General features: G+C 47.5%; 1 protein-coding gene across 5 annotated transcripts in view; it reads left to right on the plus strand.

Moving 5' to 3' along the window:
- The window catches only part of Wdr72 (WD repeat domain 72), a 188,367-nt gene that overhangs the window by 29,028 nt on the left and 142,852 nt on the right, over positions 1 to 16,487 (plus strand). For all 5 annotated transcript variants that reach the window (XM_023724077.1, XM_004639044.2, XM_023724078.1 and 2 more), the window contains exons 4-12: positions 853 to 931; positions 2,258 to 2,432; positions 2,937 to 3,013; positions 4,237 to 4,356; positions 5,249 to 5,394; positions 5,756 to 5,852; positions 12,195 to 12,336; positions 13,895 to 14,140; positions 16,260 to 16,480. In XM_023724077.1, the coding sequence (XP_023579845.1) occupies positions 853 to 931; positions 2,258 to 2,432; positions 2,937 to 3,013; positions 4,237 to 4,356; positions 5,249 to 5,394; positions 5,756 to 5,852; positions 12,195 to 12,336; positions 13,895 to 14,140; positions 16,260 to 16,480 (1,303 nt within the window). The remainder of the gene's footprint in view (positions 1 to 852; positions 932 to 2,257; positions 2,433 to 2,936; positions 3,014 to 4,236; positions 4,357 to 5,248; positions 5,395 to 5,755; positions 5,853 to 12,194; positions 12,337 to 13,894; positions 14,141 to 16,259; positions 16,481 to 16,487) is intronic.

Raw genomic sequence — 16,487 nt, forward strand, 5'->3', positions numbered from 1 at the left:
ACCTGTGCAACAAGAGTTGTAGCTTTTGGGTCTGATAAAGTCAGTGAAATCCCCTCAGGATTTATCCTGAGATCCTGCACCTCAGATTGTCAGTGTCAGCCATGTGGATGAGTCACGGCCAATGCTTGGCCAATGTGCTCTCTGTGAAAGCCTGAGAGAATCACACTCCTCTTAGTGCCTATAAAACACTTGTTTCTCTTCCACGGAAGCTGCCCTCCGTTGAGCCGTCAGCAGTGTCAGCAGACGACTGGACAGTCATGCTGGTGCTGTGAGCAGCAGTGGCACCAGGGCAGGTATGCTGTGACACGAGCCCGAGGAAGAGCTTTCAGAGCAAGAGTTTGCCCAGTACTAAAAATAAGGCTGATTTCAGATAGGAAGCGGAGAAAGAAACCACCTGGCAGTACGCCAAGTGGAGCCTCTTCTTGGCGCTTTTGTTTTTCACAAGATGCCACCTCAACCCCAGAACAGGCAGGCCTGGCTCCATGGGTTATGGCTGGTGGCAGTCACAGAATAGGTAGCTGAAGTTCAGTGAAATGGACCATTTTCCTGAGGATGCTCTTTGACGGAGACTGCTGTCTCGCTGCTCCCAGGGCCTCCCTGTGGGCTGTGGCCAGGCTGGCCCTGCTCAGCATTGCGGTCTGGTGGCTGAGAGTCATTACCCAGACATGGGATGCAGAGGCAGTGTTCGCCCTGTAATGACCACAGCATTGTCTCGCCCCGTAATCTGTAACCAAAAGCCTCGTGAATGATCAGGTTGCACTTAGACCACACTAAAGAAAAACTTGGTGGGACCAAAATCACTACAGCCACTTGAGCAGGAATGATGGAGAATGATGGCATTTTCTCTCCTAGGGAGATGTGCGTGTGGAACGTCACCAGCGGACAGTGCGTGCAGCAGGCCACTCTTCCCTACGGGCACACTGCCATCTGTGTGAGTCCTGCCCCCTCCCCACCCCGTCCCGGGTGCTCCTTGGCCCTGCGCTGTCAGCGTAGGCCGCTCTCGTGCCGGGAGTCTTCACAGGATGTTCTTTCCTTGAAGTTTTGCTTGCTTTTGAGGTTAACAGAGCTTTTGTAAGGTCCTGATTCCTTATGATCAGTGTTCTCATTATGTATATCTAAAATGTGCTAATAAATTTTTTTAAATGCAAAAGAAACCTCACTGAAAAGCAAATCTTCACTCATCTGCTATTTTGATATTGTCTTTCTCAAGATACTGCTCAAGAAAACTTTACTCTTAATTCTTTCATTTCTGTATGTTATTTGACAAAGGTGATGTGTGTGTTTTTCCTCAGTGACATTCAGGAAGCACACTGCATGTACCAGGTCAGCTTCACGACGCGCTATTTTATAAAGCGTACACCCCCCCTTTATTTTTAACCTATGTATTTCATTCTTACTTTCTGAATTTGCTCACTTATGTAGAGAGCCAGGCTGTTGCCGTGACCTTCAGAGTCACTCTGTGACTTCGTAGGACAGACTTTTTATTGTGGTGGACGGGTAGCCATGCATGGGAGGCTGTGGTAGGCCCCATTGGCACTGGCGGCACCTTGTTATCTTGTGTGTTGCTTTTGGGTGGGTTTATTACAACACGCGCAAATGCTTTTGTGTTCATGCTGGGCCTCGGTCCTGCATGGTGAGGGGTTCCCAGAAAGTAGAGTGTGTCAGGTGACCTTTAATAGAAGTCATTTCCAAGGCTTGCTTGGAATAAGAAGTTCTCTCACTCTCTTCAGACACTTGTGCTGGCCTTACTAACATGTATCGCTATTGCTACAGGGAAGAACCTGGCTTTTGCTGTTGCTGTTCAGCTTTAATACCCTTGGAGCAACATACCTGTGAGCTTTCAGTGGTTTAGAGTATTTATGTTTTCCAAAAAATCCCTCTTTTTTCAGAGAAATGAAAGTACAAGTCTAACTGAAATGCAAAATCAACATAGAATATAATCTCAAATCTTAGCAGTTCTTGAGTGTAATGCCTTCACTGAGTAGATGCTGATGCTCAAATTGAGAGAAGACGTCTGCACAGCTAAAATGACGCTGAACCAGGGCGGTGACTCACCCCCGGGAGGCCGGGATGGAAGGATCACAGCTGCAGCACCTGCCTGGGCCAGAGTGCAGCTGTGGTGTAAAACAAGAATTAGCAAGGTCTAGGGATGTGGCTCCCCCGGGCTCTGGATTGGGTCTCCGCACAGTGACACTTCCATTGGGTACTGTTCCTTGCTTGTGACAGCTCCACTTGTGCTTTGCACCCCTCTGCGTAGTACTACCACTGCTCCTCCCGGATGACAGGCGATGGCTGGCTCCTGTGCTGTGGGGAGTACCAGGACGTGCTGGTCATCGACGCTGAGACCCTGGCTGTGGTGCACTCGTTCTCATCGTCTCAGTCTCCAGACTGGGTCACCTGCATGTGCATCATGCACTCTGTGCGGGTTCAAGGTAACGGGTGGCCCCGGTGCTGTGGGGTACGAGTGCTGGCCTGCTCCTCAGCTGCTGGCTGGGTTCCTTGCAGAGGACAACCTGTGAACAGGTTGAGGAGACACGGGTTGTGGCCTGGGCCCACCCGTGCGTCCCAGTTGTGGGGGCAGGCGCAGGCAGAGGGGCTGACTTGCTCAGTGTGGTGGGAAGGGAAAGGAGGTGGGGTGGGGAGGAGGGTCTGTCTCTGTGACGTGGCTCGAGGGTATGCACAGCTTGGCTCTCTGTGTGGTCTGGAGCAGGGTTTCGATGTCACCAAAGCACTGGCAGTGTGGGCCTTTCGCTCTCCACAGGGACACTTTACGCAGTCTGGAACTCAATGTGAAATGGTTATTTTTTATGTAGAATCATGGGCAAGTCCAGTGTTCTCCACCTCCATAGCCCTGCACAAGCCCTAAAGGATGTTGAGTTGTTCCTGAAGCCCGCTCTGAGCAGGCTGCTCATATGTGACCTCTGTTCCTCTTCCAGAAGATTCTCTGCTGGCAGTGACGGTGACCGGGGACCTCAAGGTGTGGGACCTGTCCTCATCCATCAACAGCATCCAGGTGGGTCGGAAGCCACCCTTCCCCGGGCTTGAACATATTACTGCACACTGTCAAATCCTGGAGGCAATACGTGCTCACAGTTAAGAATGGAAATGAGGAATCTTGCTCTTACCTACGTACCCGTCTGTCTTTCAGGGGTGGGCTGTGGTATTGGTGGGTCGCATCTTTGCAGGCTTGACTGTGACTATGTAAATGTGGGATAGAGGCACAGATCCACAGAGACAGACAGACACAGATCCACAGAGACGGATGTGTAGCTACCCAAGGACACACCCAGGCACACCCAGGGGCACACTGGCACATGGACATGTAGACACTGATACACACAAACACACGTGGACACAGAGATGCACAGGCCTGTGCACATAGGCACGCAGACACAGAAACATGTAGTGGATGGACGTACTGTATAGACACAGAGGCACACAGAGAACAGACAGAGACACACGAATCCATACACAGACATGAGGACATACACTCAGACACACATGACACACGTAGACACAGAAAGATAGACATACACAGACTAACACACACGCAGATATGCAGGTGTATACACAGACACAAGGAGGTTTTTGATTTAAAAGGCCCTGAGAGGACACAGCACTGCCTGTCCCTTACCCGGAAGCACCCCTCTGGCTGGGTGTGAGGCCGCAGGGTCTGGCACGTTCACCTGCTACTTGTGCTGGTGATGGTTGCTGGTGGCGCCGTGGCTCTGCGCTCCTCTGCTGTGCCCCGGGAGGAGGCTGAGGAGCTGTCACCCTGCTGGTCCTGGAAGGCAGGTCCCACCTGGTTGCCTGACACTCACCACATCAGTCCACACCTGCTGTGTCATCTGCTCTACCTCTTTCCAAAGCACTTGCTCATTTTTAAAATTCTAGCAGTGAATACTGGAGGCTTTAGGACATCATCATGTTTCTTTCTACTCTTTCCGCGGTGTTTGGAAGTCAGTACCTGCGCTGTCTGCTCTCAGTGCCCAACACGCTCTGTCGCCGAGTGTTTGTTCAGTAACCACGTAAAAAACATTTTGGGGGCTGAGTGCATTTCCTGTTCACAGTTAGTCTTGCAAAGGAACTTTGTAGTTCAGGAAGCCCGAAAAAACACTGCAGAACTTTTTCTTCTGTAGTGGAGTGATCTGCTCCTATGCATGTGTGAACAGGTGTTCGTATGTCTTAGAGAAATGGCCGGGAATTAGCGCTCACGTGTTCTCTTGTCGTTTGAAGGAAAAGCGAGATGTCTATGAGAAAGAATCGAAATCTCTTGACTCCACGAACTGCCAGACGATCCGATTTTGCACATACACAGAGCGACTTCTGCTGGTGGTGTTTTCTAGGTGCTGGAAGGTATTATAAAACAGATCATGAGTACCACCGAGGCACACATGTCGTTTTATTCTTGTTGAGTGCACCAGTGATAACATGATTAGGTAGGACAGAGCTCTCACGGCACGCCAACAGCGCGGCAGATGACTGCTCCGCAGTGGCCCCTGTCCATTGCCGGGTTCCCAGATTCTGTGCTTCCCGAGACACGGGGTGTGGGGGTGTGTCTTCATGGTGTTACTGACAAGCCCCAGTGCTGAACAGCTGTCTTCCCACTGTTGTCAGAATCAGTGCTCATACTCCACGTTTAGAAAACTAGCACTTTTTACTTATGGAGATCAAATGTTTAGATTTTTTCTTTTTTCTTTCCTCTGTTACTACATTTGCCTCTGGGGACGCACATTCTTTTCTTGTGACTACATCCTCAAATGCATCTAAGAAAGGGAAGCTAGGTTACCATCACTTGATACTATCCTTCTTAATTTTTGTATCACTGACTTACTTAGAAAACTTACATAATCTTACCTGTGGGGTGATAATATGTTTTGGAGCAAATATTGAAAGTACATGGTCTGCCAAGAGGTGTCTACTATGTATACTTTTTCTTCTGCATGATTTTAAAATGTCAAACCTTGACTCTTCATGCATAAATAAACTATTTAGAAAGTTGAGATCTGGAGCTTCTATTCCAGAATGGGCCAGTGAGATGAACTATTGCATGAAACCTCCTTGAGATTCAGTTTGAAATCACAAGTCCTTATGACATGCCCCTTGCTCAGCAGGAAGAGTGCGGTTGGTGGCGGCTCGGCAGTGCGGGGTGGCGCAGCCGCTGGCTGAGAGTCGGGTGGGCAGCGTCCGCCTCCCCCGCTGGGTGCCTGGCCCGGAGCGTTGGTGAGCGCCTGGCTCTGTGCTGCAGGTGTACGATTACTGCGACTTGTCCCTGCTGTGGACGGAGGCCAGCAACGGTGGGCGGCTCTTTGCAGGCGGAGAGGTGCTGGCGGCGCACAGGGTCCTCGTCTGGACTGAGGACGGCCACAGCTACATCTATCAGCTGCTGAACAGGTGGGCGCAGAGGAGGCAGACCCAGGCATGGTCAGGTAGAAAACGGTTCATTGTGGAACCCCTGCATGCTGCCCGTGATCAAAAACCAGAACAAAACGGCTGTGGCACCAAGAGATTTACCGTGGGCTTGGCGGCCCCTGGCTTTGTGCAGAACAGCGGGGGACGGGAGAATGAGATTAACCATGTATAACTCGTACAGCTGGTGTGCGGCGTCCAGAAAGTCACTTGTAATTAATTATTAACCCGACAATCTCCAGCCAGGGTTTAGAAACTTGAATGGTACCATCCGGCCTGTGAAAGTGGGAGGAGGAAGGAAATAACCACACAGTCTTCAACTCTGCTTTGTATTTTTGCCATGCAGTGGGCTTGCCAAAAGCAGCAGCCCGGCCGACGGGAGGCTGCTGAGAGAGACCGTTTCTCCACATTTACTGTGCTCTGCCTCCGTGGAGGAAAACCAGGTAATGCAGGGAACGGGCCTGCTCCCCCAAGCAGCTGAGCCTCCAGGCCGGGCTGGCTCTGTTGGGACAGAGGCCAGTGGATTGTGCTGCAGCATCCTGGTCCTTGGTACGAGGGCCGCAGGCTGAGCTGTGCTCGGTGCAGGGGGGCACCGTCCTTGAGTGGCTGCTGTTTCTAGGCTTGACTAACTGAGTGGTGTCTATTTACGACGGGAAGGAGTACAAATTTTGAAGAAAATAAGGAGAAATTGAAGTCCTGATATCACCACCATCATTATTTACTGTGAATTTTTTTTTTTTTTTTTTTTTTTTTGCGGAACTGGAGATTGAACTCAGGCCCTTGCGCTTGCCAGGGAAGCGCTTATTCTGCTGAGCCATCTCCCCAGCCCTTTACTGTGAATTTTAAAGCTCTGTTTATGCCTACTCACTGAGTTTCTGGAGAAATACCACAGTGATGCAGTAGTGTGATGATCATTATATACCCTTTTTGTAGACCCACCAGTTAGTAACATTTTTGTCACGTTGGATGTTTGAAAAGTCTTACAACAGTGCAGTGATCATTATAAAGCCTTTATGTAGATTCACTAGTTAACATTTCTGTAAAAAACCACAGATATGCACAAACACTGCTAATATTAGGATGTATTCACTCCAGTTTTGGAACTTTATAAATTGTTTTTGTTGTAGTCAGGATTTTCAGGGGAGACACTTTGATACAAGACACATAACTTATAGGATTATTTTATAATATTCACCCAAAGAGTCAAGTCCAGAAGAGTGTAGGAAATCTGTCCACACCAGAGACCGAAAGAATCCAGATAGGGCCCTGGATCCCACAGCAGTGGCCTGCATGAGTCTAGATGAACACCTAAAGCCCATGGCAGTGCCACATGCAGGCCTGTTTCACAGATCTGCTCTGGGAAGGCCCAAAGATCAGCAGCGAAAGCTAGGAAGTTTGTGCCGCAGGAGGAAGGCTCTGTGCCAGCAGGCTGAGGGGTGTGCACTGGAGCCAGGAAGCAGTAAAAAGTAAGGACCAGAACTTCCGCAAAAGGTGCCACAGCTGTCCTCAGTGACAGCGAGGCCCAGGGCTCCTCTGAAGATGAGGACAGCTGAGTTCCCATCAGGAAAGCTAACATGATGAGCTTCTCCAGGAAACTGAGCTGTGCACCATCTTTCCCCCTGGAGCCGGGAAGTGGCGCTCGTGAGGACCAGCGCTCCCCCAAAGTGTACCGCAGCCATTCTTGGTGACAGCGTGAGCTGCTTCCACGATGAGAATAGCTGAGTTCATCAGGAAAGCCAGCAACCCCGCATCCTCCAAGAGAACTAACAGCTCCCGAAGTCTCCCGACAGCCTCCAGCTCCTTCCGAGCAGCTCTCCCCTTCTCCAGTTCTGCCTTTTGCACTGCCAGCAGCAGTCCTCAGCTGGTTCAGCTCATCTGGGTTGCACACTGACCACCAGGTGACAACCAAGCACAATTCTTACCCTGAGGGTTTTTTTTTGTTGTTGTTGTTGGGTTTTTTTGGTCATATATTAAGATCACTTTCATGTGTACTTAGCTTTTCTCATGAGTAACTTTTCTCGTTAGAAAAGATACAAGTATGATTTCTGACTGAGAGTTGGGATTTATTGCCTCATCGAATTATACATTTGGCACTCTAGGAAGCTGGAAAATCTATGTAGGTATTTTACTACAGTGGTGGGACTCAGTGATTTTTTTTTAAGCCTCCCAAATCAGTAATCAATTAATTATCCAAAAAGGTATTTCATGGAGATAGGATGAGTTCTTGAATTATTTTAAATTCTTAATAATTACAGAATGATTGTTTGCCTCATTAAGCAGAGTAGCTGTTGCAAGTCCTCCAGTTCAGCAATTGCCCTTTCAGTGTATCAGTGAATAGGTCTACTACAAAAGCTCGACCAGGAAGCTAGGAGCCATCGTCATGTACCAGGGCAGCACTGGACAGCAGTGAATAGCGTGGTGGCATGCCGTGGCTGTTCCTGAAACTGTTGCTCAGCCACACTTGTGCCCAGCTTTGCTGTGGACCACAGAGCAGTGCCCCGAGCTCCTGGGAGAGCATTTTTACTTTCAGGACTTCCTCTTTCCTTCTTATAGCTTGGGGAATTTTTACGACACAGTTTGCCTTAGAAGCCCAGTGTAAGTCATACCCTTTAGGGCCTCCTGGCCTACTGAACATATCAATATTATATGCACACCGTAAAAATAATTTCTTTCTCAGTGAGTTCATTATTGATGTACAAGAATGCTATTGATTCTTGTGTGTTGGTTTTGTATCCTACTACAGTGATGAATTTGGTTATTCTTGGAATGTTTAGATTTTGGAGGGGTCTTCTACATACAGGATTATGGCATCTGCAGATAACAATGTTGCTTCTTCATTTCCTGTACATATCTCTTTTACTTCTTCTTGCCTGATTACTATATTGAACAGGAGTGGTGATAGCAGACTTCCTTGTCTTGGTCCTGATTTTAGAGGGAAAGTTTTCAGTTTTCCTCCATTTACTATGATGTTGGCAGTAGGTTTGCCATAAATGAATGGCTTTTATCAGTTTGAGATAAGGTCCTTCTGAACCACTTTTCTTAAAGATTTTTATCTTGGATGAATGTTGGATTTGTCAAAGGCTTTTTCTGTATCTGTTGAGATGGTCATGTGATTTTTGTTCTTGCTTCTGTTAATGTGATGTGTGTATCTATTGATTCATGTGTGTTGAGCCATGCCTGCATCCCTGGCACGAGTCCTTGTCCTGATGTATGTGTGATCTGCTTGATGATTTGTTGCGTTCTGTTTGACAGTATCCTGTTGAAGGTTTTGCATCTGTATTCATTGGAGAGATTAGCTTTTAGTTCCCTTTTTAGTTTTAGGCTTTATCTAGTTTTAGAGTGAGGGAAATTAGATTCCAAGAATGACTTCAAGAGTAATCCTTCTCTTTGAATTTTATTGTGGAACTCAAGGAGTATTAGTGTTAGATCTTCCCTGAAGTTTTGAAGAATTGAGCTTTGAATCCATCTGGGCTTGGGGTCTTCTTAGTTAATAAGTTTCTGTATTTATTTATTTTGTATTTTTCGGGAAAGGTCTACAGGGTGTTCAGGGTCTCACTACTAGATTGGATTCGTAGTGATGTGCCTGTTTACAACTTTCCAAGAGCTGGGATTACAGGTATGTGCCACCATGCCCAGTCTCAATTGCCATCTAAAGTGCTTTGATCCACTGAGCTATTTGGCCAACCCTAAGTTTCTGTTTTTTATTTTATTGCCTATCACTGGATTATTCAGGATTCAGTTTTGGTAATTCATGTGTATTGAGGAATCTACCCATTTCATGTGATTCCTCCAATTTAATTGGCATACAGGTTTACAAAGTAGTTAGTTGCTAATAATCTGAGTTTTGGCGGTGTCTATTGTGATTCTGCCTTTTTTAAATTTTTAACTGCAGTGATTTGGGTCTTTCTTTTGTTTGGTAAGTTTGGCTAAGGCTTTGTCCATTTTGTTTGTTCTTTTGAAAAACCAAATTTTTAATTCATTGATCTTTGTATTGTTTTTTAGTCTCAATTTCATTGATTTTTGCTCTGCTCTTTATAATTTCCTTCCCTTGTACTAGCTTTGGGTTTGGATTGTTTTCATTTTTTTGTAGACCTTGAGTTGTATCCCTAGGTAATTTGTTTGGATTCACTGTGAACTGACTGAGAAAGAAAGTATGCAAAGAATACCATTCACAGTATCAGGAAGAAAAACTAAATACTGAGGAATTAACCTAACAAAGGAGGTGAAAAACCTCTACAGTGAAAACAGTAGTCTGATGTAGGAGATTAAAGAGGATAGATACCTAACCCAAGCACATTCAGAGGGACCAAAACACTGGAGAAAGATGGAATGGTGCTGGGAAAGCTAAGTCCATGTGCAGTGAATTCTAGACCTATGTCTTTTACTATGTGTTACACTAAAATCAAAGTAGGTTAAAGATCTAAATGCTAAAACAAATATTTAATCTGCTAGAACATAAAATGGGTAGGTAAAACTCTTGAAGTCAGAAGTGTAGGCAAGGTCTTGCTGAAAGAATCCTAGTTGCACAGGAAATAGTACCAAAAATCAAAAGATGGAATCATACCTCTGCATGACAGAAACAGCCAATAGAGTGAAGGGGCAACCTAAAGAATGGTGCAAACTCTGCCAGCCATTCCTCTGACAGAGGACTAATATCTAAAACATGTAAAGAACTAGAAAGCATTAAATGTCCAAAATAAGAGGCCCCGTCCAAGACTGGGCAAGTGAGATGAGGAGACACTTCTCAGAGGATGAAGCCCATGGGAACATGAAGAAACACTTAGCATCGCTGGCCATCAAAGAAGTGAAAATGGCAACAACCCTGAGACTCCAGGAAGAATGGCCATCAGCAAGTCAGATGACAGCAGATGCAGTGCAGGGTGTGAGCCCAGGAGCCCTCTGCACTGTGGGTGGGAATATGATCTAGTGCAGCCTCTACGGAAGCCAGGAAGGAGATTCCTCAGAAAAGTGAAACCAAAAATTTCATTTGATTCAGCTGCTAGTCCTTTTCTAATTACCTTCCCACATGCGGCAAAAGCATTATGTTCTAGTGATCCATGTGTACCCGAGTTTATAGTGGCGCATTTATAATAGCTAGGTCTTGGAAGCAGCCTATGTGTCCATCAGCAGATGAACTGGTAGAGAAAACATGATGTTTACACACCATGGAGCAAATAAAGAAGGACAAATATAGTCCCATTTAGGACCATGGGTGTGCCTGGAGACCATAATGTCAGGCGGGATGTATCAGACACGTACACTTAGATGAGAAACTCGAAGTCCCGAATAGATAAAGAGCAAAGTAGTAGACAATAGGAAGTGGGAAGTAGATTATCGCGAGGTGGGTAGAGGATCTACAGGTGGCGGGAGTAAGGAGGCAGGTACAGAAGGAGTGGAGAACTGCGATGCGTTCCAGACAGCATCACTTCCTTGAGGACGAGTGCCTGTGCAGCAAACGTGGGCTGAGGCCAGACTCAGGAATGGAAGAAGCGAGAAGGAATGTCAAGGGTGGCGGGATGTTTCTTTGACTCTGGCCAGTGAAGCTGCACATTGAGGGGCCTTCTGTCAGTGATTCTCCTTCCAGCAAGCGCATTAAGTGCCCAGAAGCAGTGGGTAGGAGCCGAGTGCCATGAGCTGGAAGGAAGCCTGTGGCCTCTCAGCTCCTGCCTACCTGCCGGGGTGCCAGCGCATTGGGCCTCGGTCTGCTCGGCTCCACCGCGCACCTGCGCAGTAGCAGCTAGAAATCCATCCTGGAGATCGGCAGGACCTAAAGGACATTGGGTGGAACAGTATGGGGCTTGGGCCTGAGCTGTGCCTTGTGCTCATCCTGAAGACGCCATGAGGCCTGTCAGCAGGTGACCTGGGCTTGTTTCTTTTTTCCCTGCCTAGCTCCCTCGCAGTCCTAAGGCCGGTGCTTACTTCCTAGCACTCCTGTGCAGATTACATGCTCCCACTGCTCCATATCCTCTGTAAATACAGTGTAGGGCTTTCCACTCCGACACTTCAGTCCAGACCAAAAAGTGAGTATTTTTGTCTCGGAGCTGCCACTTTCTTAGGCTTCTTTAGTTCTGGCACCAGCAGTTGGCATTCTTCACAGGAAGCCTTTTATTTGCACATCAAAAAAGGACTTGGTTTTGTTTTTCTAGTCACTTAATCATTCTGAGACCCATGTGTTCATGTATAAGCTCCCTCTCCCTGGGAACCTGCCCAGGAGCAGCTGCCTTTCCTGCTGCGAGTTCACCAGCAGGCCAACTGGCCGTATCTGCACAGACGCTTCAAAGTTACAAGTGCAGTTTACATTCGCCATGCACAGCGCTGTGCATAGCACAGGTCAGGTAGTGTTGCATGGAATGCGTCACACATGTCTTGAGTTCTGCTCGCTGTGTCCCTGCGAGGAAATCAGCCCTTCTCTGGGCTCCTCGTCTGTGTAAGACAGTGCCGGTGCCAGTGCGTTGGACCGTCCTCAGGATCGTGTACCTTCATATCTGTGAAGTTCCCGTGGGTGACGTGTACACAGAACTGTGCAAAGTAACTTGTAGACCGTAGCCAGTAAGCAGGAGATGTGGTTGTCCACTCCGCAGTTTAGCTAATAGCTTTGCTTTTGGTTTTGTGAAGTCATTTTGTTCAGTCACTGGTCTTTTCCTTTAGTTCACTGAAACTTCTGAAACAATGGGAAATAAAGGGAAAAGATGTGGTTCAGCTCTAAAGGTCTAGTTCCTCTGTTTAAAGTCAGCAGCCTCTAAGTTACAGTGCTCTCTTCCTCAAAGCTTGCCTTTGCTTTGCAGAGCCTTCCCTTTGTCATGGGCTACATGAATGAAAGGAAGGAACCTTTCTACAAGGTGCTGTTTTCTGGAGACGTGTCGGGGAGGATTACTTTGTGGCACATCCCTGATGTCCCTGTAACCAAGTTCGATGGTTCTCCTAGAGGTAGGACACTTCCATTTCCAGACACACTTCTCCTGAGAACTGGTTTATAATTCAGCGCCATGCCAGGTTCTTGACGTGGGCCTTCAGACAGGAAAGTTTTTCTCACATGTGATACTGTGTGTTAGATGCCAACTTACAGGGCATGATCAAAAGATCCTGTGAATGTTTGAACTAAAAATGCATTTTACTGTAAAAGACACATTGCCATGAATCCCCTTCAGAATCCTGCTTGCTTATCCCGTCATCCTTGTCACTTGCTGAAGCAGTTGTGAGAGTCCTTTTTCCTGAGTGTCTATAGGGCATGATAAAAATGCAGTGGACACTGCTGCTCTGTGCTATGCAGCAGACAGTCCGGCTAATGAGACGCGGGCAATGTGTTAGGTGCGTGCACCAGCTCCCCGCGGTGGATGCGCTAGTTGTACACTGTGAGGCAATACTCGTCCGACTTTGAAAGTCAATTTAAAGAACGCAGTGTGTCATCATCCACCCCATCCGCCTTAGGAGGTCTAGCGCCCGCCATACTACTGATGGTCTTCCCAAAGTCAGTCGCAGTGACCAGGAAAGGGAAACGCCCTGAAGGGACTCAAGCTGGCAGGGCAGCCAGGACCTGACAACTCACGGCCTTCAGGAGTGGGTTAAAGAGGGGTGACCCAGGACCTCCAAGTGATCCAGGTGACGTACAGGAAGTGCTCTGACCCCAGCATGGCAGCTGGCTGGGTGTCAGATGCACGCATGAAGCTTTTGTTCTCTAAAATTGAGAATGAATTCTAGAAACAATGGAGGTAAAGAGTAGGAAGTATGCATTGAGAGAAAGGAAGCTTCGAAGAGAGACAGAAGGGGGCCCAAGTGGGGAGCCTGGAGAACTCTCTTCTCAAGTGGGTTTCATAGAGTAAAACCAGAGGTGAGAGGTATAACAAAACTAGTCAGCTAATCAGATTAAAGCTTTAGTTGCTTAAGTCATGTTGAGCCGACGGGCAATCACAAAGTGGGTATGAGGTGCAACCAAACTGGTAAGCCAGCGTGATTACGATTATGGCTAGTGTAATCACCCAGGTAGCTCCTGTGAAGTGGGGTCAGACGGGGCGGCAAGTCACATGGCCTGCGGGCAGGAACCAGGACCGTCCTGGGAAGGAATGGGTAGGGAGGTTGGGGCCGCCCCGGCAGTGACGCCTGCTAGTGTCCCCAGGGGAAGGAGTCGTTTCTTTGTCTGAAGCTTGATCTTTAAACAGTGCTCCTCCCACCCCAGCTGTCTGTTGCCCTGACCTCTCAAGGATCCAACCCTATCTGACTGCTTATAGTATTTTTAGATGTCTTAGCTATCCATACTATTTTATTGTAATAATTTAAAAAAATTAAGCATTCTCTGTATGTTTCGATCACACCTCTTAAAAGCAGGCATAAATGTGAAACTCATAGGCCTGTTCCAAGGGTGCCAGCTTTGTGTGTCTGGAATTGGTTCTCACACCATCTTTGTAGTTTTCAAGATGACGTCTGATTCCATTTTCTTTATTCTGAATTGATAACCCCAAACCCCAGCTCTCTCATGTTTTCCTTTTAGAGATACCAATCACTACCACCTGGACCCTTCAAGATAATTTTGACAGGCATCAGATGGTGTCACAGAGCATCCTTGACCATTTCTCTGGGTTTGGGGACGAAGGGGCAGCTGAGGCCGTGACGGCCTCGGAGTATGTCCCCCGCCTGGACAAGCTCATCTGTGGCTGCGCGGACGGGACCATCTTCATCACACAGGCTCTGAACGCTGCCCAGGCAGGCCTGCTGGACCTCGGCTCTGTCCCAAGAGGTGGTGTATCCTGTTGGGTCCCGTTTACTTAGCTTATCCAGGTTTTGTGCTCTGGCTGCAGCAAAAAACATTCAGAGCCTCAGGGACTGTGACAGATTTGCACGCATTTCAGTATTAAAGCAAAGCTTACGCAGAGCACTGGGCAGAAAGTAACACAGTGAGAAATAGGTCGCTTGCCCTGAGCCTCCACTTGCTTTTATCAGAGGCGGTTGTAAACGACAGTTTCTGTGTACCTTGCTTGAAGTTTTTTATGTACACACAAGTACAAACAAGTATAGTTGTGTACATGGTTGCAATTGTAACACATCCACATAAGCTTACCCTGTACACGTTGCAAAGCTGTCCTTAAATTTTTGTTTAAAGATCTCCTTGGTGTTTATCTTTCGTAGTCTTTAACTGCATTAGGCAGTACAGGATTGTATATCCTTATACAGATATGTAGGTATATCTGTAGTACTCGTCCCCATTTAATTTTAGTTTTAGTTTGGGGCTCTGCAAAGCTGGGCATGGTGGCACACCGGTAATCTCTGCACTCAGAAGCAGAGGCAGGAGGATTCCTGAGAGTTCAAGGCCAGCCTGAACTGCAGAATGAGACCCTGTCTCAAAAAGATAAAAGGCTCTGTGAAATACTTGCATGCACAGACATGCGTGCCTGGTAGTAGCTGATACAGATGCCTTTGCCCTCACACTGTGTATGCTGTTTAGCTTTAAGATCCTTGCCAATTGAGAATAATGTCTTGTTTAAATTTTTATTTGTTAATGAAATCTATATATCTGTGTATGTATTCTTTGTGCCCAGTTAAAACAAACATTTAAATACTGTTACGCAACAAGTTGTCTGTATAAATGGAGGAAAACAGAGGGATTGAGATTTTAAATTGAGTAGGAAAAAAACTATATGGTCGTTAAAATCATGTAATTCCTGTTAAGATGTGAGACCCTAAGAGGAGAGCAGATCTCTTTGGGGCGGGCTGGGGCGCTGCTGCGCTGGGATGGCTTGGACAAGTCCTGGATGTTCCTTACTTGAGACACAGAGATGGCTGGGGACAGAGGGCTGTGAGCAGGTCTTAGGTGATGGCCACAGCCGAAGGCTGCTGTGGGAACGGGGTGGACATCTAAGACCTGGGCATTTCATCCAGGCCGATGTAGCGTAATACGTGGGGGAAGAAAGCAGAAGCTTAGGTTTGACCTGCAGCCGCTGAGTTCCTATTCTTCATGATTTGCTTGGGGATAACAGGCAGGATGATGTGCCTTATGCGTTGGAGTAGCTAAAGTGCAAGGTGGCTTTGGGGTCTGCTCACTTTCAGTGAAGGGAAGCTGCAGCACATGATCCTTGTGAGCTTGGAGGCGTTCAGGTCACAGTGAGAAGGGGAGGGAGGAGTAGTAGAAAGAGGAAAAAAGCGCCCAGCACAGGGGCTCTGAAATACCCTTGGAGCAGCTGTGTGCCAAGCCCAGTGCGGGGAAGCTATGGCTTCACCCCACTCATTCTACCCAACCGTCCTCTGGAAGGGGCCTCTCCCTTGGCCTTTCACAGGCACGCCAGTGAGCGAACAGGGCAGGTGCACTTCCTGGTCCCTAGTCCAGCGCACCTCCAGGCGGTGATGAGCCTGAGGAAAAGGCAGGTCCGCTCAGCAGCAAGCCTGTGCTCTTGGAGCCTTTGCTTGATTTCTGACCCTTAGAATGAACTCCTGTAGCCTGTCTGAGCCTCATGTACTTCATCTATGCAACAAAGAAGTAGAACTCGGTAATCTCCAAGGTGCTTTGAAGTGAAGTATTCTTCGGCTGGGCTTGGCCTGATCATACTAATGTAAAGAGCAGAAGTAAGAATCCAGCTCCCTTTGCGGGGTGGAGAGGTTCTTGTTCATTCCTTCAGGACAGTGTTCTTCCTGGGATGAGAGCTTGTAGCTGGCTCCAGTGGTGAAGGATTTTAGGCATGAGCAACAACTTTAGTGCTTTAACCAAGCCTGCATTTGGCTTTTCATGAGGAACTTGCTCTCTAAGACAGTGTGAAGGTTGTTTTAGCCAAGGACATGCTTCCGCTGAAAATAGAGAACACATTTCAGAGCTACTTCCTGAACAAAGTAACTGTTGCACTATATGAGGGTGGGTTGTTTTCCAGATTCTTCCCCTCACAAAGTCCTCAAAGGCCACCAACAAAGTGTGACTTCCTTACTGTACCCTCACGGTCTCTCTTCAAAATCGGACCAGAGTTGGCTTGTGTCAGGGGACCGGAGCTCCTGCGTCATTCTGTGGGACATCTTTACTGAAGAAGCCCTGCATAAGTTCTTTTTGGAAGCTGGACCAGTAATGACTCTTTTGATGTCACCAGAGAACTTCAGAGTAAGTT

This window comes from Octodon degus, unplaced genomic scaffold (genome assembly GCF_000260255.1).
Source record: "Octodon degus isolate 3935 unplaced genomic scaffold, OctDeg1.0 scaffold00105, whole genome shotgun sequence".
Classification (NCBI taxonomy): domain Eukaryota; kingdom Metazoa; phylum Chordata; class Mammalia; order Rodentia; family Octodontidae; genus Octodon; species Octodon degus.